Raw genomic sequence first — 25,619 nt, 5'->3', positions numbered from 1 at the left:
GGAAACGATCCTAAATTTACCCTACACACACGCTAACAGTTGTTTCTACATCGACCTCTTCAGCTTTCAAACCATGTGTTTATTTATATATATATATATATATTTTTTTTCTATGTGTAGTTAAAAAATTGCTCTGTGCTGACCTACTCCCTCCCACCCATCTCAGTATTGTTAAGGCGGAAAAATTAAAAAGGTTTTTCCCTGTGTAAGGAAACTGAGGCATGGAGGGGCTGGAGCAGCACCCAGTACTCTCCATCCTGTGCATCCTCTCCATCCGTTTTGTGTTTTCCAGTACCAAAAACAGTGAAAATTTTACCAAATCTTTTTGTCCCAAAAGTGAACCCATTTTTGAGCCACCCAGCAAAGGGGACCCCCCTGTAGCCCCATTTTGGATCAAAGGCCCTTAAGGATTTTATTTGACTCTCTGTGCCTCCATAGCAAAACCAGGGATAACCAGCGGCTGCTGCTGAAGGTGAGGAGCACCCCGGCACCACCGCACGTGCACGAACCCCGCTATAGGGTGCACGGCCAGCTCTCTAACATATAGATATATGGCGCGCACATCCCAACGCGTGCAGGCCCCGGGAAGGCGTGTGTGCGCTGCAGCGCATCCAACGAGGCACACACGCATCCCCACGCATGCAGCGCTGCGGGCCATGTGCACGCGGCACAGCACCCATGCACCCATCCTGCAAGGCAGGCGCGCACCCCAGCACACGGCCGGGCGCGGAGCGGCGCTGCGCGGGCCGGGCGTGACGCCACTGCGGGTTTCTGCTCATTCTGCCAGGCGACAGGCTGCGCGGCGCGGATCAGCCCCCCCACCCCCGCCGCCGCACACGGTGCACAGTGTCCCCGGCCCCGCGCGCGCCCCGCCCCGCGCCGCATCCGGTCACGCGCCAGCTGGGAGGAGGGAGGCTGGCCGGGTGCGTGGCCAGGCGGGAGGGCACGCCCCGCTCCCTCGCGCACGCCTTCCCCGAGCGGCCGCTCCCTACCTCGGCCCCGCCCATTCCCCGCTCGGCTCCGCCCTCCCCCGGTGCCCTCCTCGGTTACCCGTGGTGCCGCGCGCGGGGCTGGCACTGACGTGGCCGCGGAGCGCCGCCATCTTGTGTGCCTGGGCGGAGAGCGGCCGAGAGGCGCAGGGGGGAGCCGGCTCCGAGCGGGACAGACCGAGGACAAGCCAGACCTACTGCCCGGGGCAGCAGCTCGACGCCGGTGGGTTCACCGACACCTTCGCCCTCCCTCCTTCCAGCCCCTTCCCCGCCGGCCCGCTCCCCCGCCCACACCCTGCGGGAGGCGGCGGCCCGCGGCCGGCTGTGAGGCGCCGAGGCCTTGTCGCTGAGGGGAGGAGGCGGCGTGCCCGGGGTGAGCGGGCCCGGTCGTTTCTTTCCAGCCGTCCTTCTCCCCCCACCGCCGCCCTGGTTCGGCGGCTGCCGGCGGAGGAGCGAGCCGCAGGCAGGCCGCAGCGCAGGCCTTGGGGAGCGCGGGCCTGGTAGCGTGGCAGCCCTGTCTGCACACACACACACCGCCTGTGGGGCAGGGTGGCTGGGCCGGGTTAGGGGGGTACCAGCCTTTTCGGGCCCTGCTGGGGAGGCGTGGGCACGGCGGGAGGGGGCACCGCTCCGGCTTCCCGACAGCTGCCCAGGGCCGGGCGCCGCTCCCCCTACCGGAGGCATTGGGCGGGATGGGCTTCTCCTCCCTCCGTTCCCCAACTCGCACATTCCGGCCTCAGCCCTGCCCGTGAACGGGTCGGAGGAGAGGCGTTTCCTCGTTTTCCTCCCCCCGAAAACCCTCATCGTAGCGGAGACCTAGTAGCCCCGTTGGGGAAATGGGGCTTGGATGAAACTCGTAGGAGAGGGGTTCTTTTCCTTTAAGCCGTCGGGTGCTGAGTAGGGCTTTCAACTAGTTGGACTGAGGCGGGTGGTGGTAAGGAGTTGAGCTTTAGCCTGGAGCAAACTGCGTTTGCCATCCATGGCTTGGGTTTGATGGTCTAACGAGATCAGTTTTCCTTGGCGTAGCAGCTCCCGGTGGTAGGATATTATATGCTGTCTGAAAATACTATATCTTGTCTCTGTGAGTAGTTAACATGATACTTCGGGCTGATAACCTCTGTCTGATAAAATGATAGGCCAGCTATGCGAACCTTTTCACGGAGGAGTCCATTTGCCCCAGTGCAGCATGACTAAAACTCTGCTGGGTCATAAAACTGCCTAAATGCTGTGTTTGACATTGACCTTGTTGCTTTGCTGCTAGGCTCTTGCCAAACCAAATTCCACAGGTTGATTAGAGTTGCATCCAGAGGTCTTGTTTTGAAATGTAGCTTTGTCAATAACTAAAATGCAAACTATTTATATAACACTTTGAACTTTGTTTTGCAAGCAGCAAGGCTAACAGCACCCCTTTGCAGGATATTCTATTAACCTTATTTTTCAGGCAAAGAAATTGAGTCAAAGTAAATTGTCCAAGGTCATTTAGCAGTATCGTTATTACTATTTTTGCTACTGATTTGGAGCGAGCACTTTGCTAGGAAAAAGGAACTGCAGCTGAACTAGAGGATTGCTACTTGGTTTTTGTTTATGGGTTTTGTAATCAAATCGTTGGTATAAGCACGCATAGCCTTACAGATATAGAAGGGGATACTCTGAAAGGAAAGTTTATGTGGTCGGTATGATGCCACTGATTTCCTCTGTTAAAAACATCTGCAGTGCTGGAGAACCCTGTTGGACTGCTTTCCCTGTTGTAGTAATTACGTTGGGTGAAAGGGTGAGGAAACTCGCCTCACTTGAACCTCTTAAACTCAGTTGCTTTGCCAAGTTTATTGATGCTTCTACTGTGGTAGAGCTTCAGGAGTAAAAATGGCTCAAACAGATGTCATCTCCACTCAGAACAGCCTTTGCTGCTGCTGTGGTCTGTGATATACGTAATAGTTGCTGGATCATGTTTAAAAGGCAAACACCTGAGCGTAAATCGGTCCCCGGTGGTCTGAGGCATTTGCTGAATGTTGAGGATTGCCTAGTTGCGAAATACAGTTGGAATCTGAAAAGGGACTGGGCAGGAGCGGTGCATTTTCGCTCAGTGCGCATAGTTCCCTGTGTGTTAGTCATGCTGACTGAGTCGGGGGCAGGACTGGTCACAGCTTTTCAAGGCAAACAACATGTGTGTGGGAGTAGGGGGCTGGATTGTAGTCCTTATAATTGACCAAATTGTATTGTGCTCCGGTTACACCTGTTTTTTGAAAGCCAGCTTTAAGCAGTAGCATTTCTACTTCTTGCTGAGGTATATTTATCAGATAAACTATTGATTATGTTAACTGCTGGAAGGAGGAAAAGCTCACAGCCCAAGATTCCAGCTGAATTTGCAGTGGTGAAGTTTAAAGAACCACTTTTCTTGAAAATTAAGTTTTCTTTAGAAGTAAGAGCTGCTGAGATGTGTAAAGAAGGACTTTCAAGCAATATTTTTTTTTTAATGGATTTCAGCAGCTTTCAGAAGGATCTAGATTGCCTTACAGTGGATAAATTTGGTGAACATAAGTTAACTTTTTCTGGAAAGGAATAGTTCAGATTCTTTTTTTAGAAGTCTTTTGAAAGTTTGCTGCTGGAATGTTATAGAGCTTGTATTAGAGCTAGCACTGTCCTCAGCCATTATTCCCTTTCTTTAACTGATGAGTAAAGAAGTTTATAATCAGCTTCCTACTACAGCAGCTGTTTTTCTGTGTTATTCAGCATTTTTTTTCTTTCTGCTTGTGAGTATCCAATTTTATTTCTTGTTTCTAACACATGCAAACATTGAAGGACTATGGTGCTGCTTCTGCTGATACTTCAATTCTATTAAAACTCTCATGTCTAATATAGCTCTTTTTCATACACTGATCTTGTACCTAACAACTAGCTGCGTAGGCTCTGCTTTGATGTTTCCCCAAACCCAATTTCATTACCCAAGCTCTCATGTGAGTTCTTGCCATTTCTACTATGAGTGTAAATGTTGACTTACTGCCCAGTTACTGGGAATGAATGACAGGTTATTTGGCTTAAAATTTAAGATTTTGAATTTGTGAATTGTTCAGTCTCAAAAAAACCCTGTGCAACACTTACCTGAAAAGAAATGCTTTGTAATAACCAGTTCTCACAGCAGTATACTGGCTGTTTAACAGGTGATTGTGAAGTTGCAGTCCAAACTTGGGTGTCACAACTGCATTGTCGGCACCACTTTATTTCCTGAGCAGCTACAGGCAGTTCGCAGGGAGGTGATGGATGTGCTTTATCTAAAAGCATGAACAGTGGTCTCCTGTACTTTTCCACCTGTCAACCTGTTCTTTAAATAAAATATTTTTCAGACCAGATATGTGTTTTTCCTCTACGTTAGCTTGCATGCAGTTGAGTTACATGTGGTAGTGTATAACTGCTTAAAACAGTTAGAGATTTTGCTGTGAAACAGAAGTACCTTGCTTCCTGTGCCCAAAGGTGAGAATAAGGGAGTAACTGATCTGGGTTTTGAGTGTCAGGTCAAGTAACTGCCCTCTTTGCTAGATGCTGACTTTTTTTTTTCTTCTGACCAGTATTTTAGTTGCTCTTGTGCCTGAGAAATAGGCATGACGCCAAAGGAAGTGTTCAGTCTTTTGCCCTTGTGATCTTGTAAGTGGAAATATTTTGTTTTGCTGCCACTCTGAGTCCAGTACTCTCAAGAGAATGTCACAGCATGTGGAAAATGCGCTATCTGGGTAATGTGTATAGACAGCAAGATGTTCAACCTACTTAAAGGTTGAACAGAGGTGCTGCATAACAAGCAGCTCTGTGTTGGGTTTTTTCACCCAGCTTCTCATTTGCGGTCGACTTGTCCTCAGTCTGTCTTGAACCATGCAGTGTGCATCTAGGTGCTCTTTAGTTGGTCACTGGAAGCCTTCAGTGGCGAAGTCCAACTACACCTCTTTAGATGCAAGTACAGTTATATATCTTTAACTTTGATTTCACATGAAGCTTCAATGCCAGTACCATCCCTCTAACTTCTCGCAAAAGACAAATAACAAGGTTATGATTGTTTAGGACACCATTTCCATCTCACACTTGGCAGAAGCACCCCCAGTGTGAAGTGGGGAAAATTATTGCAGTGGTGGGTTTTGATCTCCACAGTTAACACTCCCCTAGTTTTAATGGGTACAACTATACAGGAGTTGGGACTTACTGTTAATGAAGAGCTCTGAGAAGAGGTTCTTGAGGAGGCCTTTTATTACAAGGGTATATAAATCCAAGATAATCCCTGCGGTGAAGAAAGAACCTGGCTGCCTTGTTAGCTACTCTAACAAGTTTATGTCTAGTGATGTTAGTATGGTCTAAAGTCTCAGTTAGTTCAAACCAAAATTATTTGAGTTAAATTCCAGTGTTAAGGCCCCAAAGTTAAAGGGCTTGAGTTGATAAGTAGTCGTCTTTCACTCAGGTTATCAGATGTGGAAGGCCAGTAAACAACTCCTAAAAATAGTTGAATGTAACTGTACTGAAATAGTTCTGTATTGGGCCACCCTGGCTGTATATAAAGAAGTGTTTTGATCAGGAGTGTTTTTTGAAATTTGCTGTAACAGAACACTTTACTCTGTAAAGAAATTACTTCAAGTTCAAAACAATGCAGATGTACTTAACCGACTGTGCCTGCTGAGTGGTGATGTGACATACTGTGGTGATAGATTAATCCTAAATTTTAGCAGTGTTCTATTCTTGTTGAATCACTTCTCACATTCGCTTCTAAATAGTGCTTTATACTGTAAAGAACAGGCTGCCAAGTTAGATTTGCACTTTATTTGCCAGTTGTTCTTGTATGTAACACCAGTAACAGTTGTTGAACTTGATGGTGTTTGTGGTTTTTTTAAAGGCATTCTCACCTCTTGTTTACACACAGATTTGATCTTCTGTGTGAATATTTTGTTCTCTTGACGACTTAAAACCTTCTAAAATGCTATAAATTAGAAACATGATACAGGCTGACTGGCGGTATTGGACTGGATTTCAAATCAGTACTTCTGTTAAATAAAAAATTGATCAATTTTTGTTCTCCTGTGACTGATGCAATTAGTATATTAATAACAGGTTAGGAATTACGGGTTTGGGGTTTTCCTAATTGTGTTAGAGGTGGAGTTACTGCTTAGGCCAATGTCAAGTAGACTTTCCTTTAAACGAAAGTCAGTTGTCTTGATAAGCGCACCAGTTTTACTTGCCATAGGCATCTAAGCAAATAGAACAAGGTGCAGAAAGCCACTGGGAAGAAGCTTTTTGGTAAACATGCAACTGTTAGGGGTTTTAGCTTGTGCTTTAGCATTAGTATTTTGACTGATGATAGCAGTGTAATGCAGTATGTCATTGGTAGCGCCACCATGTTTCTCTCTCCTTGAAACGGGCATTTAAAACAAGATATGAACGCTCTAGGGAGATGTGATAGTTCCCAGAGACAACAGATGCCCTCTGTACCTCTCCATCCAGTGTGCTGTGCAGAGAAGGGGCAAAAAATTAAGCCTGTCTTGACTGATGTTAATTGCTGCTGGTATTTTTCAGCTATATAGAACAGATTGCCGAAATGATTGTGCCCAGCAAGTTTAGTTATGCCATTGAAAAGTTTTGAGCATTATTTTTTCACTGTGGGAGCCTTACGTGGTAAGTGCTGGTATGTAACAGTGAAATAAATGTATTTCTATACTGTGGGCATAATATGACTCAATAATGCATATGGCATTCTCAGTCTTAGCCTCTATGGGATCTTAGCCTTTTGTCTACTATGGGATGTGTAAAGGAATGGTGTAAACCTGAATGAAACAGTGGCATTTACCACAACTTGTGGCTCAGTGAAGTTTAAACACTATGTGGTCAGAAAGAATTTTTCCAGAGGTACGAAATTAAGGTTATGCAGAGATTTCAAGATGTAGCTATACTTTCTTTGATGTGCAGCATACCTTCTGGTCACACTTCTGTGGGATGGCTTGTTAACTAACAGCTCATGCAAGAAGTTTGGAGGTCAAGAAGTGTGTTTGACTTCTCAAGATAAGCAGCCTGAATGAAATGACATTAAAATGCATTAACGTACGGTTAAATATAAAATGCTGCAGAAGATTGTGTTCAATGATCTTTGGCCTTGAGATATTCCTCAGAGCTCTTACTCTAACCACCTACAATTAATAAAAGCAAATTCATGTTCTTACTCAAGGGCCATATTGCTTTAACAGACACTGTGCTGTCTGCAATTGCAGACATTCATTCATTTCTAACTCATTACATAGAACCTTTCTGAAAAAGGCTGCCTGTTCTCCTAACTGCTTATCTAAATGTATCACTTACTAGAAAACAGGCAGCTGAAAATACCTTGTTTCCTGAAACAAAACTATAGTCTTACCCAGTTGAATGTCCTTCTTGCTGTTTACCAGTGGCAAGTTATATCTTACCTGAACCTGCCTAACAGGTTTTTACTGCTGTGAGGATCTTGAGGTGGAGTAGACTACTGTAGGGCTGTGCTTCAGGGCTGCGATGGGCAGGGAGAAACAAGAGTCATACAGGCAGTTCAGTTTTGGGGTGATCTGGGTTTGTTGAAGGGGTGGTGAGCTTCCATTTCTAGAAGCTGAAGTCACGCTGTGGGAGCGTGCATGCTAAGTGCTGCAAAAATAGTCTGTGATATTTATTCAAATTGTTCCATTTCATACACAGATCTTCCTACTTAGCCTGATAGATGCCCCTTTTGAAGACGTGCTGAAGTACTATGGGCAGTACTACAGCAAGCCATATTATTTTAAGTTTTCAGGCATTTTATTGAAGTTGTGCTTCTAAAATGATCAGTGCAGCCATTACTGAAAACATTTGGGTTGAGGAAAAGAAAAGGTTAAGCTTCAGTATAGAATATAGGCAATGTATTGGTAAGTCTTGATACAGATCGTGAATGTTGAAGATGCCTGAAAAGTGCTGGGATTGCTTGGTTAACCTAAAAGGGTCTTAAGCTTCCTCATATTTTCAGACTGTATGTTAGTTCTCGTGGTCCAACTAATGGACTGAAATGGGAATTAAAGTAAACAGATTCAGCTCTGAAGTACAGTGGAAGTAATCGCATGATCCCTCAGCTGAGTTGTATTAATGGGTGGCAGCGAAGTCCTGGGAAGCAGCTCTAAACTGTCCCAGCAGATTCTGCTGTTGTAGTGTCTGTGCTGCTTGACAGCAGGAATGGTCTGAAAAGCAGAGACCTGATGGCTGGTCACAGTTGTGATGATGATTTGGTTGAGGATTTTAATGATACCAAGGAAGGATTTAGGTGTCATTTGGGGTTTTATTTTTTGGTTTTGGGTTGTTCTGTTGGGTTTTTTTTAGATAATATAAGGGAATGAAATAATGGCAGGGGCAGTGTAGGGAGAGGAATATAATGTACCAAACCATGGGAGTAGGGTTTCTTTTTCTGTGGCAGGAGACGAATGTGATTCTAGCTGCAGGTCAGAGGATGGTCCTGCTGATGGTGAAGACAGAGACCCTGTCTTTTGCCTCAGCAGTATCAGAGTCACTGGGGAACCACAACAGCTTGTGGGAGTCCTGCAGATGGGTTTCTCCTAGTATTTTTCTTTTAGACAGCAATGATTCAGCTGCTTTCTAGTCAACACCTGGACATGCTTGTCTTGCAGGTGTGGGCTGTAAACTACATTTCACTGCCTATAAAAAAAAAATTAGGGCTTTCTGCAATGTCACCTACCCTGAACTACCGAATAAGTAACAGAAGTGGTTTGCATGGTAAGAATGTGGAAGAGAGTAAGAAGGAAATGGAGACCAAGTGCTTAAATGCATCTCAACTTACTGTCATTCATTTAAAAACAAAAAAGTAAAAATATGGAGGATCAGGGGTGGAGGGCAGACCTGACCGGAAAATAGCTGCCAGGAAAACAAGGATCTAATGGGGTTCGCTACTGTTAGCGCCAAGTGTAACTTGTTCAGCAGACTGCGACTTCTCCAGGGTGGGGAAGGATGTCGTGCACCTAAATGCTAAGATTTTGCTGTGTTACTTAATTACTGCTATTGATCCAAGCATTTAATAACCTGTTCTACTTTCAAATGTGCAGAAAGGAAAGAAATGCATTCTTCCGCAGGGCTTCTAAGGTCTTCTTGCTACGAAAGTTCTTACACTCATTTTGGAGGGTTACAAGAGCTCTGATGAAAGGTTCAACCCTGACTTGCTTTTCAGATGAAGTAGAAGATAGAGGTAGCAGGAGCAGCCAGACAAAGGAAAGCTTTGCAGCCTCCCTCCCCTCCAGCCCAGTAAGAGTTGCTGTTGTGGCCTGGGAAGTGAGATTTCCTGCTGTGTGAGTGATTTGGATAAATAGGAACTCTAGCAAAACTGTTTTCTCTACTTCCTAATTAACTTTCCTGTTTATACAGCTTTCGTATGTTCAAGTGGGAGTTGAATATTCATGGTCATGCTACAGAAATGTGAAGGAAATGGTGGAATAATGGAACTTTTAAACCTTCTGTTTGGTTTCAATTCACAAGCTGCTCTGTCAGGTTTATAGACAGGCTTAATTTTAAAGTTTTGGTAAAAATAAATTTATCTTTCACTCAAGTTACTTCAGCAAGTTGATGTGGTCACTGATGTCATTCAGGAACTCTGGAGTGGACTTTGAACTTCACTGTGGAGTTCCTTGTGTTAAGACATGTGACTTAGTTAATGTTACAGTGCTTAACTTCTGGGTTAAAAATTGTCTCCAGCAAAACTTCCTGAGAAGAGCAGAACTGCTTAGAGCTCTCGCACTGCTGAGTGAGGAAACCAGACTTCATACGTCCCTAGCATAGAGCTAAACAGAGTGGGACAAGATTTTTGTTGTGGTGTGCTTTTTCAGTTCAAAGGTTGGTTTAATGGTCTTAAATAGATACTCTGTAAAGTCTGTTTCCATCGAGAATTTTGCTTCAAGCACACAGCTTCATCATGAAATACAGAATATCATAGAATCCCAGAATGGTTTGGGTTGGAAGGGATCATAAAGACCATCTAGTTCCAACCCCCTGCCACATGCAGGGCCCCCAGCCCCAGTGGCTCCCAGCCCTGTCCAGCCTGGCCTTGGGCACTGCCAGGGCTGGGGCACCCACAGCTGCTCTGGGCAGCCTGTGCCGGCGCCTCGCCGCCCTCACAGGGAAGGATTTCTCCCTCAGCTCTGATCTCCATCTGCCCTCTCTCAGCGCAAAGCCGTTCCCCCTTGTCCTGGCGCTGCAGGCCCTTGGGAAAAGCCCCTCCCCAGCTTCCTCGCCGGCCCCTTTGGGTGCTGGAAGGTGCTCCAGGGTCTCCAGGAGCCTTCCCTTCTCCGGGCTGAACAGCCCCAGCGCTCCCAGCCCGGCTGCACAGCAGAGGGGCTCCAGCCCTCTGAGTGTGTTCGTCGCCTCCGCTGGGCCTGCTCCAACAGGTCCGTGTCCTCCTTGTGCTGAGGACCCCAGAGCTGGATGCAGTATGCCAAGTAGGGACCATATATATCTTCAAAAGAAGATTCAAACTTCCTGTTGTACTTTATGTGGTGTGACTTGGTTTACAGGAGACCCATCCTTTGAATGTTACACACCTTGGATACATGTGCTTCTGTTGCTCTAAGCTTGTATTTTCAGTTGGGCTTGGTGTTGTCTTTTTAAACTGACATCCGAGAGCTTCTAGACAAAGCAGTGGTAGATGTGTGAACCGTCACTATCACCATGTAACATCCTCATCAACGCTTCACTGTAAAGCTTTCTCAGGCTGCTTTTTTCATGCCTTATGTGAACAGAATAATAGTGCTCTTGGTTTTTTTTATACTTCTCTTGGTCTGGTTTTTAACTTGCTGTAAACTACATAGCAGTAAGTTTGGAAAGGGGGGAAACTTGTGGTGAGGTAGATGCTGTCCCAAGGGCACAGAGAGTGTCTGTTAGGGTTGGAGTGGAGAGGCAGTTCCTCCAGTTCCTCAACAGGAAGCTCCTGGTGATGTTAATCACTTCCAAGGGTCCAAGCAGAAATGTTTGCAGTGAAGGAAGAAGCATTCATTTCTAAACCTGCCTCTCAATGTGGCTATTAATTTTCTATAGTTAAATTTCAGTAAATGTGGTTCTGCTTCCTACAGAGGGTCTCCCTGCAACGTTAATTACAGTAATACTGCTTTGTGTTTACGTTGTGTTTGCAGGCTGTTTCAACCTCAAATACCTCTCAGGGTTGAGAGGAAGGAAACTGTTTTGAGTAGGAGAGAATCCAACCTGTATTCTGAGCTTCCTTTGCAAAAGAAGGTCCAGCTATTGGTACGCTAAGCAGCAGAGAGATGAGCACACATCTAAAACTTTAACTGCAGGTTGATTAGAAAAATTACGTTTTGTGGTTCACTTTTAGGCTGCAGATACTTTGTCCCCTGTTGTTATGGGATAATTTATCTGAAGTGGTCGGTTGCCTTGAAAGCAAACCATGAATTTTGCAAACAAAAGTTTGAGAACAGGGTTTAATACTGACATCTCTAAAAGGATATTTGAATGATATAAAGCACTCAAAGCAGTGTCATTTTTATGGACACCATTTTGGCATGACTGTTCATCTTTGTATTGCTGAAGTATGGGGAAAAATCATGTGTGGTGGTGGCTGGGGTGACTATAAAGGATTCATATTAACTGATAATTTGTTTGGTTGTTGATTATGCCGTGGTAACCGATGAGTGATACTGTGATCTTTCTCCTCTAGACTTCAGTGGCCAGTGAGAACATATCTCAAACATGGGAAATATTTTTGCTAACCTCTTCAAAGGCCTTTTTGGCAAAAAAGAAATGCGTATTCTAATGGTCGGTCTGGATGCTGCGGGAAAGACTACTATTTTGTACAAACTTAAACTTGGTGAAATAGTAACTACTATTCCTACTATAGGTAAGATTTTTTACACTTTCGTAACTGCTTGCTTTGAGATTTGGGTCTTATTGTTCATAGCAGTATCTTATCTCAGCAGTCACTCTGTTGATTTAAGTGACTTGACTCTCAGAACAAACAATTGATAAAACCATGGTATGAAGATGGCACAGCCAAATGTTCCAGCATGAGAGGAGATTATATGACTGTTGTTTTTTCACTCCATTCCTTCTCTTCAGTCACTTGTGGAACAAGCTTTTATGGGCCACAGAAGGGCAGTCCACACTCTTAAGCGTGTTGTGGTGTCAGGCAGATTAGACTGAGAAGCAGTGGGTGTCACATTTTTTGAGGATGACTGTGAGAATAGTGTGACCGGAGACATACCTTATTTGCAGTCCTTAAAGCCCGGGGTTTTTTTGATGCAACATAGTTTGCTCTGTATAAAATACTGCTGCTCAGGTAGCAATTACAGCTGCTGTTCATTAGTTTGATTGGGGTGGGAGCAGGAGTTCCAGAGAACCCATGTTTGGCTGCTTTGAGGGTTTCAGTGTAGATTCTGTATTTAAAGTGGATTTAAATTCTAAGATAACTTTTTTTAATGGTAACATTCTGAATATGACTTGGTCAATACAATAGGTCCAGGGCCAGCTATGTTTAACTGAGATTTTTGCCACAATTTCTGTTTTAGGTTTCAATGTGGAAACAGTAGAATACAAGAACATTAGCTTCACAGTCTGGGATGTAGGCGGTCAGGATAAGATCAGACCACTCTGGCGCCATTATTTCCAGAACACACAAGGTGAGTCCAAACACTTAAAATCACAGCTTTCCAGAATCTAAAAGGTTCTTTTTAATGTCCTTACTAAGTTGGGTTTTCTTTTTTTGCAAATGGACGGAGTGGGGTGGGGAATTACTGATTATTATTATAAAAGGATGTGTTTATATGCTGCTCTGGCTCTTCTGTTAAGCTAGTGCAGGTTCAAAGAGAGATGGGATGGGAAGAAATCTAGAAACCAGTCTTCCTTGTCCATCAGACTTGAAGTGAGATCAGAATTTTGCTTTTCTTCTGTAAGCATCACAGCGCTCTGTCTTCACTTCAAAGCCAAGTCTTTACTACAAGCTCTAACAGCCCCATGAACTGAGAGTCTGTCATTTCTTCCACTGCTGTGCCTTTATAAATGCATGCATTTGAGTCCTGTCACAGGATTTCAAGAATTGCTACTCACTGGAAAATACCAAGTGGTTTGCGTAGATGAAGCACACAAGTTCCTAAAACACGAATGCAAACTAACACTCGCTTTCAGCAAGAACAGACTTTCTTTCAATCATGAGATGACAGTAATAATTCAGTATATATCAGAAAAATACCATTTCCTTGTTTTGCATTATTTTCTCTTTAATGCTTAGTTCTGACCTCCATAGGTATTTATCATTTGTAAATAACTTCTGGTGTATGCTTATTTTGATTGTTTGCTTATTTTTAGGTCTGATTTTTGTGGTTGACAGTAATGACAGAGAACGAGTGAATGAGGCCAGAGAAGAGCTTATGAGAATGTTGGCAGAAGATGAGCTTAGAGATGCTGTTTTACTAGTGTTTGCTAACAAACAGGTATGTCCAAGATAGGTGTCTTTCTGTAAGAACTTTTGAAAACTTACAACATATTTGTGAGTGCTAGATACTGAACTTGACATTCATGTTTTCAGTGTAATAATAGATAAGATCACAGTAAATGTCCAGAGTTATTGAGGACAACAAACCCATAGATTAAATTAGCCTGTTCTCATCTGAAAGGAGCATCCTTCTAAATAGTCTTGGCTAATAGAAATCCTTGTACTTTCAGTTTTAAGGAAGAATTCTACCAGCTTGATTTTTAAATTTTTTTTAAGGTTCGCTTGGCTCAAGTATGGCACCCTGCCCAAGCTTCCTCCAAACAGAGAGGAAGGCAAGAAGAATGCCAGAACCTCCCTGAATTCTTCAGTTGGAGTGTTTGAAGGCACTGCTGGTGTTGGTGAAAGCACTGGGCTGACTTTTAATGTACTTGTATTGCCTCTAGGCCCAGCTGATAGTTCTGCCTTTTATTGCTTGTAAAGGCCTTGGCAGCTTAAACCCAAATGTTGAGGGTCTTAACTATGACTTGTGAATTTACAGAAGGATTGGCATCCTGCTTTGTCAATTGCACAGGCTCTATTGGGAAGGGTAAAGAAGCTGTAAGTCTTGTCTAGGAACAGGAAAGGTAGACTATAAACAGAAGCAGTACTAAGCCAAGTACTGCTTTGTGACAAAAGTTGATCTTAAATCGTAACTGCAGTTGCAGAAAAACATTTCCTGAGTGGAAAGTGAATGAAACAGACCTTGAATTGTAAGCAGTTTGGGGTCAACACTGAGGTGCTTGATGACTTGATCCAAATGTCAGCTGCCTGGCTTCTGCTTTCTGAAGAGGAATATTCCATAATACGTGCTTTTTGATCGTGTTGTTAAATCTTTGAGACTTTGTCAGTTTAGGGAAAATAGCTTGAATATAGAAGTAATCCAGTGAGTTTTTCTGAGAGAAGTTCTAAGAGCTTTTGACTTTCTTTTAATGGTTTTAAAGCTGATGATCAAAAACTGTTTAGGGAGGCAGGCATTTCTTGTCAGCAACTGGGGGAGAAAATGACTCTTCTTCCTTCCCTCAGGACCTGCCGAATGCGATGAATGCAGCAGAAATCACAGACAAACTTGGACTGCATTCTCTTCGTCACAGGAACTGGTATATCCAGGCAACCTGTGCCACTAGTGGAGATGGTCTCTATGAAGGACTGGACTGGTTGTCCAATCAGCTCCGAAACCAGAAATGAAACCATAAACCTTCCTCTTCCCTCTTTTTCCACCCCTCCCTCTTATTTCCTCCTATTCGCCCTTCGCTTTACTCTAATGTGGCAAACTGTGCTACTTTGTGGTATTGAGTGCCGGAAGCTGTTTTCATTTCTTTTGTCACAGTATATATTGCATCATGCTGTAAATGTGGCAAATACAAGCCTGAAAACAGTTAGGTTTCTTATTTAATGTAAATAGTTTTTGTTTCCAATGAGGCAGTTTCTGGTACTCCTATGCAATATTACTCAGCTTTTTTATTGTAAAGAATCAACTCACTGTTAGTACTTGGAAGGGATTTAAGTGGGTTAACATAAGGGTTGCCAGTGGTCCTTGTGCAGTAGAGCTGAATACTATCTCAGTTGGGTTGTGAGATCTGTGAGATCCATTTTGGCGGTTGGTTTTTAACCTGAATTCTGTATTTTTTTAAATAGTCAAGGAAAAGTAAAAACACTTCAACATACAAACGTTTGACATAGCTTCTGCTGTTCTAGTTCTAATGTGGTGATTTTTGATTCTTTTGAAATGCTGAAGCAATGATCGACACTCAATTAGCTTCATCCGGTTAAAAAACAGGTCACAGCTAATAGATCTCTGGCTCTTTCTGTAGCTCATAGTATGTGCTCATATTTGTTCATACTTGTTAAAAGGTTTGTCGGACCTGGTTTAGATGAGCTTGCAGACTCATGCTAAACATCTGACTTTTGGTTCAGGTGAGATTTATTGCTTCCATTGAACTTGAATAATTTCCAGAAGTTTAGCCTGTCGTATTTGTCAAAAGTGTTTTGTACTTTTCTTGTGTGTAAACCACTCCAGAAGGCAAACTTTTCCACAGAAAGCACAGCCTGTACTAGACCTAAGCTCTATAGGCAGAAAGTACTGTACTTTAACGTAAGAATTGCCATGAAAAACACCAAACATCTATGTATAGTGTCTAGGAAAAAAAAGCATGAGAGTTTGGAGAGTCATTCCACTCTAGAAGTATTCAATCCCATTTTGGAACAATCCCATATCTGTATATGTGTGAAAACCCTTGGCATCCCTCATACTGCAAGGTTCAGATTTGCCATCAGAAAAAAAGACCTCTTTACTTTTCTTTTGTATTTTGATAAACACTGAAGAAGCTGGAGCTGTTAAACTTTAACTTGAGGAACTATCAGAACTGGTTTATTTAGTGTTGTGGAAACCTTTATTGCTTTCAATACACAATTAGTAATCAACTGTTTTGTATACTTGTTTTCAGTTTTCATTTCGACAAACAAGCACTGTAATTAAAGCTATTAGAATAAAATCTCTTAACTATTTCATGTTTTTTATGCCTTGCTGTTCATTTGATCATCTTGGCAGAATCATAAAGAAATACTTGTTGAATAAAAAGTTTCATGAAACTTGCACTGGTATCATGTTGTTTTGTATCATTTTTGTTACAGTACCGTGTCCTTAGATGAACACAAATCCAACCAGGATTTTGCCACATGACAATTTCAGGACATCGCCTGTATTTTCCAAATAATGTGTGGTCCCTAGCTGGACTGCTGTGGTGAGGAGGTGGGCAGCAGTTCTTCGGTGCTGTTGGCCGGGGGTAGTTGGCTTCTGCTGCAGTCCCTTCATTGCCTCAGGGGCATCTGTTGAACTTCTTGAGTAGTCCCATCACTTCCCAGAACAGATTGCTTTACCTGCTGATCCCACTTGATAATAGGATTGGTGGACTAGCAGTTTTGGAGGGGGGTGGGGTGGGTGGGGAATGGAAGTCTGCCTTCCTAAACATTGTTTTGCGTTTATTCTGTTCTGCAGTCCTCTCTGGACCTGGCACAGAGCTCCTCCCAGCTGATCACCCTGCCTTCCCCTGTCAGCTACAGCTTCTCTTCACTGAAGGGCACGCTTGGGCTGCTGGCCAACTACTTGGCTGCTTTCCTGGCCGGAGTTGCAGCAGATTCCCCATTACACAGGCTGGAAAACTGTCAGATGAAAGGTGCATTGTGCAGGTTAGAGAGCGATCTCCCTGGTGCGGAAACCTGGGGCTTCGGATGGGTATCAGAGGGGGACGGTGGCTGTGCCAGGAGGAGACAGGCTGTTAACCTGGCATCTGCTTTCTTGGTGTCAAATGAGAGCTGGCCTGTTGGATGATCTCATGATCTCTGTTCAACAGATTACACTTCTCTTCGCTCCCCAGGTTTTTGTTTCCTCTCGGAATCCTTCAAGCAACATGGCAGCTGCTTAACGTGTACGCACAGGCCAGCCCTCGGGCCGAGCCTCAGCGCGTGAAGCTGTCTCTGCCCTTCTGTCTTCAGCTGCGACAGCTGCAGGGGGCTCAGCTTTTTCCAGGATTCCCAGCAAGGGCTGCCTGAGCCCCGTGTCTGTCGTTGGCGCTTGTCTCTGTAGTAGAGGGTAAAGAGTATTGAGCAAACAGGGGATTACAAAACTCCTGTAAGTCAGGTTATTCTTGCCTTGAATTTCAAGCTCTGAATCAGGATGTGTGTGTGCCTAATAGGGCAGGACATCTATTTATTCCTGTTCTGGGTGGGAATTGAAGGGCCAGCTCTTCTGCTGGAGTCGCTTTGTGCCACTGAAATAAGCAGAGCCCCCCACTCATCTTTTGTCCCCCACCCCTAAAAAGGTGGAAGATCTGTGGTGACATGGCACCCTGACCCCAGTGGCAGCAGAGATGCTCCTCTGAAGCAAAACCCGGTTTTTACCTGAGGCGTGTCGGCACAGTGTCCAGCTGCACTGCAGATCCAGCTCCTCTGCACAGAATTTGCTGCTGGCCAGGGCTGGAAGGAGGAGAAGATGGGGAGTGTGCTGATGTTATCTGAGATCAGCATGCGTCTGCTGGGGCGGCACAGGCTTTGCTCTGTTCTGGGCTCTGCCAGGCCCCCGGGGATTTTAGCCACACATCCAGCGGGCAGAAGGCAGCTTGGGCCTGGGAGAAGGGGTGAGCAGAAGCACTCGCTCCTTTCGGCTGGGCCAAATGCTGCAGCTGGCATGGTTCTTCCTCAGTTCACTCAGGAACTGGTGCAGCAGCTCGGTGGTGAGGTAGCTGGGGTGGGTTGGGGCCAGGCTCCTTCACCCCCACTCAGCTCATTTTTATCTCGTCTGTATTTCTCAGACTTGCTCAGATGGCAGTTCTGAGTATGAAATAGGCACAGGCACCCCCTTCAGACAGCGCGGGGGGTAGGACCTGCTGCCCCGTTCCTCCGTGTGGGGGCTGAAGGAGAGGATGCAGCCAGCGTGACACAGACCACTGGGGGGGTTAATCGCTGGCCCTCCCTGTGCTCATTCACAAGCTGGGGGGACAAACCCGGAGCCCTCTCTGTCCCCCCCTTATCCCCATGAGCTGTGCTGCTCCATCCATCCTGTGTTCCTGGGGTGGGTGAAGCTCCTGTGGTCCCATGAATGGTTTCACAGGGCTTGTGGAAAGCAAGGGGAGGAGAGGCTGAGCTGTGGGGTCGGGGAGGTGGCTCACAGCGTGAAGCATGGCTGTGCAGCCAGGCGGTAAATGGGGGGTGAATTCTTTGCAGGTCCAGGAGCAGAGAACAGAGGCACAGCCTTCCCGGGAGGCAAGGGCAAAGCTGGGGAGGGGCAGCTCTCCAGGCCAGGCTGAACCATGCCAGGACAGCCATGCCACAGCCCCTCTGGCACCCGGCCTGACATGTCAACGCCCTCTGGCACCAGCTGCCCCTTCATGACATGTGCTTAGAGCTGGGAGTGCGAATCATCCCAGCAGAGCCCAGCCCACTGGGAGACATAGGCAGGGGAAGTGGGAGCCCGTGGAGGGAGCATGACAGAGCAGGATGCTGGTTTCTTTGCTTCTTGTGGTGTTTCAGCTCTCCTTAGTTCCCTTTTCAGCCTGGAGCTGCCAGCACTGAGTTCCCGTTAAGCACAAGCCTGCTCCACTATCCCCACCGCTGACCTGCACTGGGACACTCCCAGTAAGCACTAGTGGCAGCCTGGACCCCCACAATCCCCAGGAGGGTGACCCCGAGTTCAGTCTGATGAGTGCCAGCAGTGTCAGAGCCTCCAGCCAGGGAACACCTGGGCTCGGGGCTATCCCAATTGTGCCACGTGGGTTGCACGTGGACAGTCACTCAGTGGGTCCCTGGGCTGCATCTGGGGTGCAGCTGCTCAGACCAAGAGAAATGACCCTGTGACCTTGCCAAGAAGGTTGTCAACCCCCCAAAAAATCTGGGGGGGGCGGAGGTCACCAAAGCTTGCAGTTGCTCTGCAGCATCTCCTGCTGCCTGCATCGGTGGGGTTAAGCACGTGCTTGCAGCCCGGGCGGGGAGCGGGACAGAAGGGCTTTATTGCAGCTCATCACCCCGATCCCGCTGCATCCCCCCCATGAATGCTGCCCTTGTTGGACAGGGCAAGCCTGGTCCCACCCTGCACCGCAGCACGGCTCCGCACCCTGTCCCTCCTGCCCGGCTGCGGGCAGGGCAGTGGTACAGCTGGCGAGATGGCAGAAGACACCCCCAATGCTGCCAAAGCGCAAACCAAGGCCAGTTGCCAGCCCGAGGCTTTTGTCCGCCAAGACACACAAAACCGCCCTGTCTTAAGCAGGAGAAATTGCATCATTAATTACACAAACGAGGCCCTTGTGCTTGGCACGGCCACTCTGTCAGTCGGCGATGCTCCAGCCCAGAGTTGCTTGGGACAACCCCTTCCCATTTGGATCAATATTTCTATTTATTGATGTAGAATTCCCCTTTCTCTGTGCACCAAGTACATAAATACTCATGTTTTGAGGTTTAAAATCCTGGATGGGAATGGAGCTTGCTGCTCCCTGCCACAGGGTGGACACGACCAGGGCAAATGTCTACAGAAAACGCCCCAGTCCCATCCATCTTCCCCTCAACAGCTGAGGAATTATTTCAGAGGTTCTCTTTGCAGCCACTGATTAGGGCAGTTTACTTTTTTTAATCCAAAAAAAGTTGGGTTTTGACCAAAAGGAACATTCCATCACCCTTGCCCACAGCTGCCCGAGTCACAAAGCCCCTGATTTTCCCTGATCTTGGGCTGGGACAGCACTCATCCCTAGGGGAGGGGCTGCTCTGTCCCCACACAGGGGATACTGCCGAAGGACCCCATGGCATGGACATCCTGATTTATGCCACCCCACAGGAATTTGGGGAGATGGACCCACCTCTGCTTCATGTCCCACCAGGGAGACAGCAGCTTCTACTTGGGTCTCCCTAAATTAAAAGCTTTTGGGGATGGGAGGGGTGAATGTCACCTCAGGGCAGCCTGGCCAGGGCTCTGCCCTCTCCTGGGAGTTCCAGGTGGGGTGTCCTGAGTGCTCCCCTGCTTGTGTGTGTGCCCTATGGAGAGTATGTGATGTCCCATGTGGAGCACCCATCACCCCATGGAGAGGACATCAACCTACAGAGAAGACCCATGACCCTTGAAGAGCACCCATCACCCATGGAGGGCATCACCGCTCCATGGAAAGCACATGTGGCCCCATGGGGAGCACCCTTGTGACATGAAGAGCACCCGTCACCCCATGGGGAGCAGAGGTGGCCCTGTGGAGAGCCCCACAGCCTGGCCATTGTAAAGCCATCGGCTCCAAGATGCAAAACCCTCCCAGTAGTGAGCGAGTCCGTGCTTTTATTTTGCAGCTAATGAACATAAGGGAGGGTTTAAGGAAAAAAACTTCAGCTGCTTCACTGGCAGTTACTTGAGGCCATGGAAAGAAGGTATTAAAAATACTAAAATAATAATAATAGCATCCAAATTCTCTTCACATAAACACGAAGCATCTGCAGCATTCCCAGCATCGCAGCCAGAACCATCCCAGCACCAGCACCCACTCACGGCATCCTCCGTGCTAAATCACACCTGGATAGATGGATCCAGGGAGCGAGGAGAAGGGCGCCTGGGCACCTGCTGCCCCCCCCCACACCCCGGTCGGGGGCAACAGCGAAGGGAGCAACGGCGAGGGGAGCTGCGGTGCTGCCCCAGGTTGGAGGCAGGAGCTGCGGGCAGGGAAGGGGCAGCTGGCATCACAAAACAAAATGCCTTGTGCCAGGCTCAGCCCTGCAACTGCAGAGCTGCAGCTTTTTTAATTTAATAACCTTAAAAAAATAGATAGCTTATGTGAAACCCTGGAAAAACACCGGGTTCCCTCTCAGTCCTCTGCATCAGCGTTGCCTGACCCCATGGGACGAAGGGGACCTGCTCCTGCTCCTCTTCCTCCCCTTGCGCCGCGGGGACGGGTCCCGACCACGGCCGTCCCTGCTCCGGCTCCACCGACGGGCAGGACGGTGCTCGGGGCTCCTGCCCAGGTCCCTGCTGCTGGCAGAGGAATCTGTGTCATGCCGACGCCGGCAGCCATGCCGCGATGTCTCGGGGCACTGCTGGGTTTTCCTTCGGTGGTGCCTATGGGGATGGAGCGATAAGTGACAGCAGGGACATCAGGGAAAGGCTAATTCCAGGGATGAAAAAGGGATTTTGAGAGCCAGGAGAAGCTGACAGGGCATCCTGATGCCAGCCATCACCGTGTGGCTCTCCTGAATCCTTCATCCCATTTTCCAGTGATGATGGTTCATGTCTAGGGTTCAGCCCCCAGCCCAACCCAGCTACCTCTCATCCTGGTCCGGAGAAGAATCAGAGGACGTGGGGGCAGCATCCCTCTTGTGATGCTTGTCCTTCTTCTTCTCTTTCTTATGTTTCTTCTTTTTCTTCTTCTTTTTCTCCTTTTTGGATTTCTTGCCACTCTCTGGACTGCGAGGAAAAGAGCAAGCAGTGAGGATCCCTATACTGCACATCCCTCTGGCTCCTCCAAAAACACATCCCCATCCTTCCTTCCAGCTGCATCCCACCATGTCCCTCCCTGATGAAAGAGAAGCTCCCAGGAAAAAAAAAAAAAAAAAAAAAAAAAAAAAAAGGAAGGAAAGAAAGGAAGGCAAAGCAGGCAGAAAAGAAAGGAATGCTGAGAAGAAGGGGAAAGAAGAGGGAACAGTGAAAGACCAAAGAGAAACAAACAAAAAGACACAAAAAACCAGAGAAACAAAAAGAAACAAAGTTGAAACAAAAAAGAAACAAAGTTGAAACAAAAAAGAAACAAAGTTGAAACAAAAAAGAAACAAAGTTGAAACAAAAAAGAAACAAAGTTGAAACAAAAAAGAAACAAAGTTGAAACAAAAAAGAAACAAAGTTGAAACAAAAAAGAAACAAAGTTGAAACAAAAAAGAAACAAAGTTGAAACAAAGTTACAACAGTCAAAACAAAATTGAAACAAAAAGAAACAAAGTCGAAAAAAAAGAAACAAAGTCAAAAAAAAAAAGACGGCAAAAGCAGGGGCGGTGGGGGCATGGGAGGGGGCACAGGCAGGCACCCCCCAGCCCGCTGCCACACGCAGGTTCCACAAACCGCTCCCCCCTCACCGGCCATCCCTGGCGGTTTCCCACCCGCAGGGTCCCCTCACCATTTCTCCTCCACCTTCTCCTCCTTCTCCTGTTTCTTCTTGGAGCCAGACATCTCGGGGCTGCTGGAGACTTTCTGGTGCTGGGGTTGGGGGAAGGGGAAATACGGAGTCAGTCTGTGAGCCAGCAGCTCTGAGTTACAAAAAAAGAGGCTTTCTCCCATTACAAATTAAATTTGAAAAAAATAAATAAAATTGGAAAAATCCAAATTAAAAATTACAGCTGGGAAAAAATAAATAAAAATTATTTTTGGTAAAAATAAATAAATTTAAATGTGGAGAAACTAAAAATTAAATTACATTTGGAAAAATAAAAATAAACACAAATTTAATTTGGAATAAAATAAGAGTAAATAAAAAATAAATCAAATTTGGAAAAAAACCTAAAATACCCACAAGAGCTGCTTTCAAGTTAACAAATTATCTCTGTGCACACAGGGAACGGGGAGCTTTTGCAGGTCTCTGTGCTACAACCACCAGCTTTGTTTTTAAATAAAATCTCCTGAGCGAGGGGCAGGGCTTTCTGCCCTTCCTGTCTTTTATGAAACTTCAGGAGGTTTAAAAATTTTGTTTCTTAAAATAATTAAAATTAAATTTCTGAAAATAATTACATTTCTTAAAATCATTCAACTAAAATTTATTGAAGTAAACCTATTAAAAGAATTAAAATTAAATTTATTTAAAATAATTACATTTATTAAAACATTTTAAATTAAATTTATCTAAAACATTAAATAAATAAAAATATTTATTAGGCTGGCACCGTACTGTGAAGACAGAGAGCCCCATCTTGGCTGCCTCCTTGTCCTCCTTGGAGAGCATCACCCGGCCAGCGCTGCCGCTGGGGAGAGACATTGCCACGGTGAACCACAAAAATAAAAGAAAACCACAGAAAAAACAGAGAGAAATGGCAAAATTAAATCTAATTGCCCTGAAACAGGGTGGTTTGGTGCAGGACCCCCCCCACCCCGTGAGCCGTACCTGGAGCTGCCCAAGCCCACCACCCGGTCCACATCCTTCTCGTCGCGCTCGGCGCCGTCCCGCTTGCACACCTCAGCCAGGTCCTGCAGGGGGGAGAGCAGCCCGTGTCCCCCAAACCAGCGAAATGGGGGGGGACACTGGGAGGGGCTGGAGGGGGGGGGGCCAAGGAACCTCGTGAAGCCGAGCCAAGGCAGGGGCAGGGTCCTGCTGGGGAGGGGAGCCCCCGGCACCAGCACAGGCTGGGGGTCACTGCTGAGAGCCGACCTGGGGCTGCTGGTGGGCAGCAGGTTGCCCCTGGGTCAGCTGTGTGCCCTGGTGGCCAAGGGGCCAGTGGGGTCCTGGGGGGGTGTTGGGAGAAGCGTGGCTGGCAGGTGGAGGGAGGTGGTCCCCCTCCTCTGCTCTGCCCTGGGGAGGCTGTGTCTGGAGTGCTGTGTCTAGTGCTGGGCTGCCCAATTTGAGACTGGGAGCTACTGGACAGGGGCCAGCAGAGGCTGTGAGGATGATGAAGAACGGAGGATGGAGCATCTCCCTGCTGAGGGCAGGCTGGGAGCGCTGGGGCTGCTCAGCTGAAGAGCAGACTGAGGGGACCTCACCAATGTCTACAAGGATCTTCAGGGCGAGTGTCAAGGGGACAGGGCCAGGCCCTTCCCAGCAGCAGGACAAGGGACAACGGGCACAGGCTGCACCATGAGAAGTTCCTTCTGAACATGAGAAAGAACTTTGAGGGTGACAAACGCTGGCACAGGCTGCCCAGAGAAGCTGTGGGGTCTCCTCTGGAAGCATCCCAGCCTGCCCGGATGCGACCTGCTGCAGCCTGCCCCAGGAGAACCTCCTTGAGCAGGGGGTTGGACTAAGTGGTCTCCAGAGGTCCCCTCCCACCCCCACCACACCATGATGCCCTGACACCACACAGCAAAGCCAGGGGGACACATGGCTCCCCCCTTACCTCCTTGCTGAGGCCGGTAGGCTGCCTCTTCACATTCTTGTAGCCCCTATAGAAACAAAAGTGGGTGATGCAGGGTAGTGGGGGATGATGCCTCCCACCCCTTATTTTTCGGGGGTTGGGGGGTGTGTGTGCAGACTCACAGGGCTGCCATCATGGCTTCCTGCTCAGCCAGGCGGACGGCGGCCAGCTCTTCCTCGCGGGACACCGGGGGGGCTGTCTCCTTCTTGCCCTTGGTGTACCAGGTCAGGTCCTTCCCCTTCTGCCACCGGCCCACCGGTGCCATCAGGGAGTTCCCTGTGGGGGACAAGACACCCCCCCAGCACCATCACACCCAAACCCCTCCATCTGCATCCCAAAACCATGTCAGGTGGACAGGGAGGATGGGGATGGGAGGGACGGGGGGGAGGGGACACGGCCAAGGTCAGCCCTTACCCAGGTAGTTTTCACGCTGTTTGTCTGTCTTGACATCCTCCCAGCTGAACTGGTCCTGGCCCCCCCGGACCCCTCCTCGGGATGAGCCGAACATGGTGCCGGACCCAACGGTGCTGTCGGGGAGGGGCTGGTGACCTGCAAAGGGATCAGCCCTTGGTTTGCCCCCCCCCTCCAGCTCCTCTGTTTGACCCTGGGGGGGCTGATGGAGGGGGGGAAATGTGCACCCCCTGCCCGCGGGGCGGGGGTGTGTGTGGTAAGCAAAGCGCAGGGGGCATTGCACAGCCGGGGAGGGGGGTTTGTACCCAGAGGGGCGTATGGCTTGGGGGGCGCACAGCCTGGGGTGGGGGAAATTGCCCAAGGGGAGGTGTCAGCGTGGGCGTGGGGTACGGGGGGTGGGGTGGGGTGTCATTCCCCGGGGGAAATTGCACGACCTGGAGGAGGCGGAGCGGTGGGGGGAATTGCACAGCTGGAAGGTGGGTATTGCACGGCCCGGGGGCGGTGGGGGGGTGCGTGGTCATGGGGAAAGAGTTACACGGTCGCGGGTTGCATGGCCTGGGGTGGGGGCAGCTACTGCCCGGTCGGGGAGAGTTGCAGGGGCTGGCGGGGGGTTACGCAGCCCCCGGGGGTGCTGCACGGCCTGAGCGAGGAATTGCATTGCCCGGGGGGGTGTTGCATGGCCGGGGGCGGGGGGGGGAAAGCACGGTCGGCGGGTGGTTTGCGCTGTCTGGGGGGGAATTGCACGGCTCGGGGGGCGGAGGGGGGATTTGCATGGCCCAAGGGGGAAGGAGTTGCAGGGTCGGAGGGGGGTGCTGTCGCACGGCCCGGGGACGGCGGGGGTTGCACGGTCGGAGGGGGCAGTTGCAGGGCCCGGGGGGTGTTGCATAGCCTGGGGGGAGCTGCATAGCCCGGATAGGTGGGGGGGCTGCTGCATGGCCAGGGGACGGACGGACACCCCACCCCCCCCAGCACGCACCTCCCGCGCCGCTCCGGGCCCCGCGCGCCCGGCCGCTACCACCGCGCACAGCAGGGCGGGGGGGAGGCAGGCCAGTCCGGTTTGCGAAGCGGGCTGTACCACCGCACCACCGAGCGCGGGGGGGGAGAGGGAGGAGCCGTGGCGCTCCCAGCGGTGCCACCCCAGCTACGACCTGAGGCAA

The 25,619-nt window shown here is 48.1% G+C and overlaps 2 protein-coding genes across 4 annotated transcripts; one reads left to right on the top strand and one right to left on the bottom strand.

Annotated features, from left to right (window-relative positions):
• Window positions 1–1,073: 1,073 nt before the first annotated feature.
• ARF1 (ADP ribosylation factor 1) lies at window positions 1,074–16,078 on the top strand. Of its 2 annotated transcripts, none has more exons than XM_056335947.1 (5): window positions 1,074–1,212; window positions 11,677–11,856; window positions 12,524–12,634; window positions 13,320–13,444; window positions 14,509–16,078. In XM_056335947.1, the coding sequence occupies exons 2-5, from the start codon at window positions 11,709–11,711 to the stop codon at window positions 14,668–14,670; spliced, it is 546 nt and encodes a 181-aa protein (XP_056191922.1). In that variant the 5' UTR covers window positions 1,074–1,212; window positions 11,677–11,708; the 3' UTR covers window positions 14,671–16,078. The 2 variants fall into 2 exon arrangements, with proteins under 2 accessions (XP_056191922.1, XP_056191923.1); XM_056335948.1 differs by lacking the exon at window positions 1,074–1,212 and adding an exon at window positions 9,209–9,301.
• A 4,192-nt stretch (window positions 16,079–20,270) lies between these two features.
• On the bottom strand, window positions 20,271–25,576 carry C4H1orf35 (chromosome 4 C1orf35 homolog). Of its 2 annotated transcripts, none has more exons than XM_056335942.1 (9): window positions 25,439–25,576; window positions 24,466–24,600; window positions 24,174–24,327; window positions 24,034–24,079; window positions 23,088–23,170; window positions 22,870–22,947; window positions 22,110–22,189; window positions 21,266–21,406; window positions 20,271–21,061 (listed from the first exon to the last, which is right to left on the bottom strand). In XM_056335942.1, exons 2-9 carry the CDS (start codon window positions 24,557–24,559, stop codon window positions 20,811–20,813), a joined length of 927 nt encoding a protein of 308 aa, XP_056191917.1. In that variant the 5' UTR covers window positions 24,560–24,600; window positions 25,439–25,576; the 3' UTR covers window positions 20,271–20,810. The 2 variants fall into 2 exon arrangements, with proteins under 2 accessions (XP_056191917.1, XP_056191918.1); XM_056335943.1 differs by having other exon boundaries at window positions 22,875–22,947; window positions 25,439–25,573.
• Window positions 25,577–25,619: the final 43 nt, after the last annotated feature.

The sequence above is a fragment of the Falco biarmicus genome, chromosome 4 (assembly GCF_023638135.1).
Source record: "Falco biarmicus isolate bFalBia1 chromosome 4, bFalBia1.pri, whole genome shotgun sequence".
Lineage (NCBI taxonomy): Eukaryota > Metazoa > Chordata > Aves > Falconiformes > Falconidae > Falco > Falco biarmicus.
This window is presented reverse-complemented; position numbering and strand designations above follow the sequence as displayed.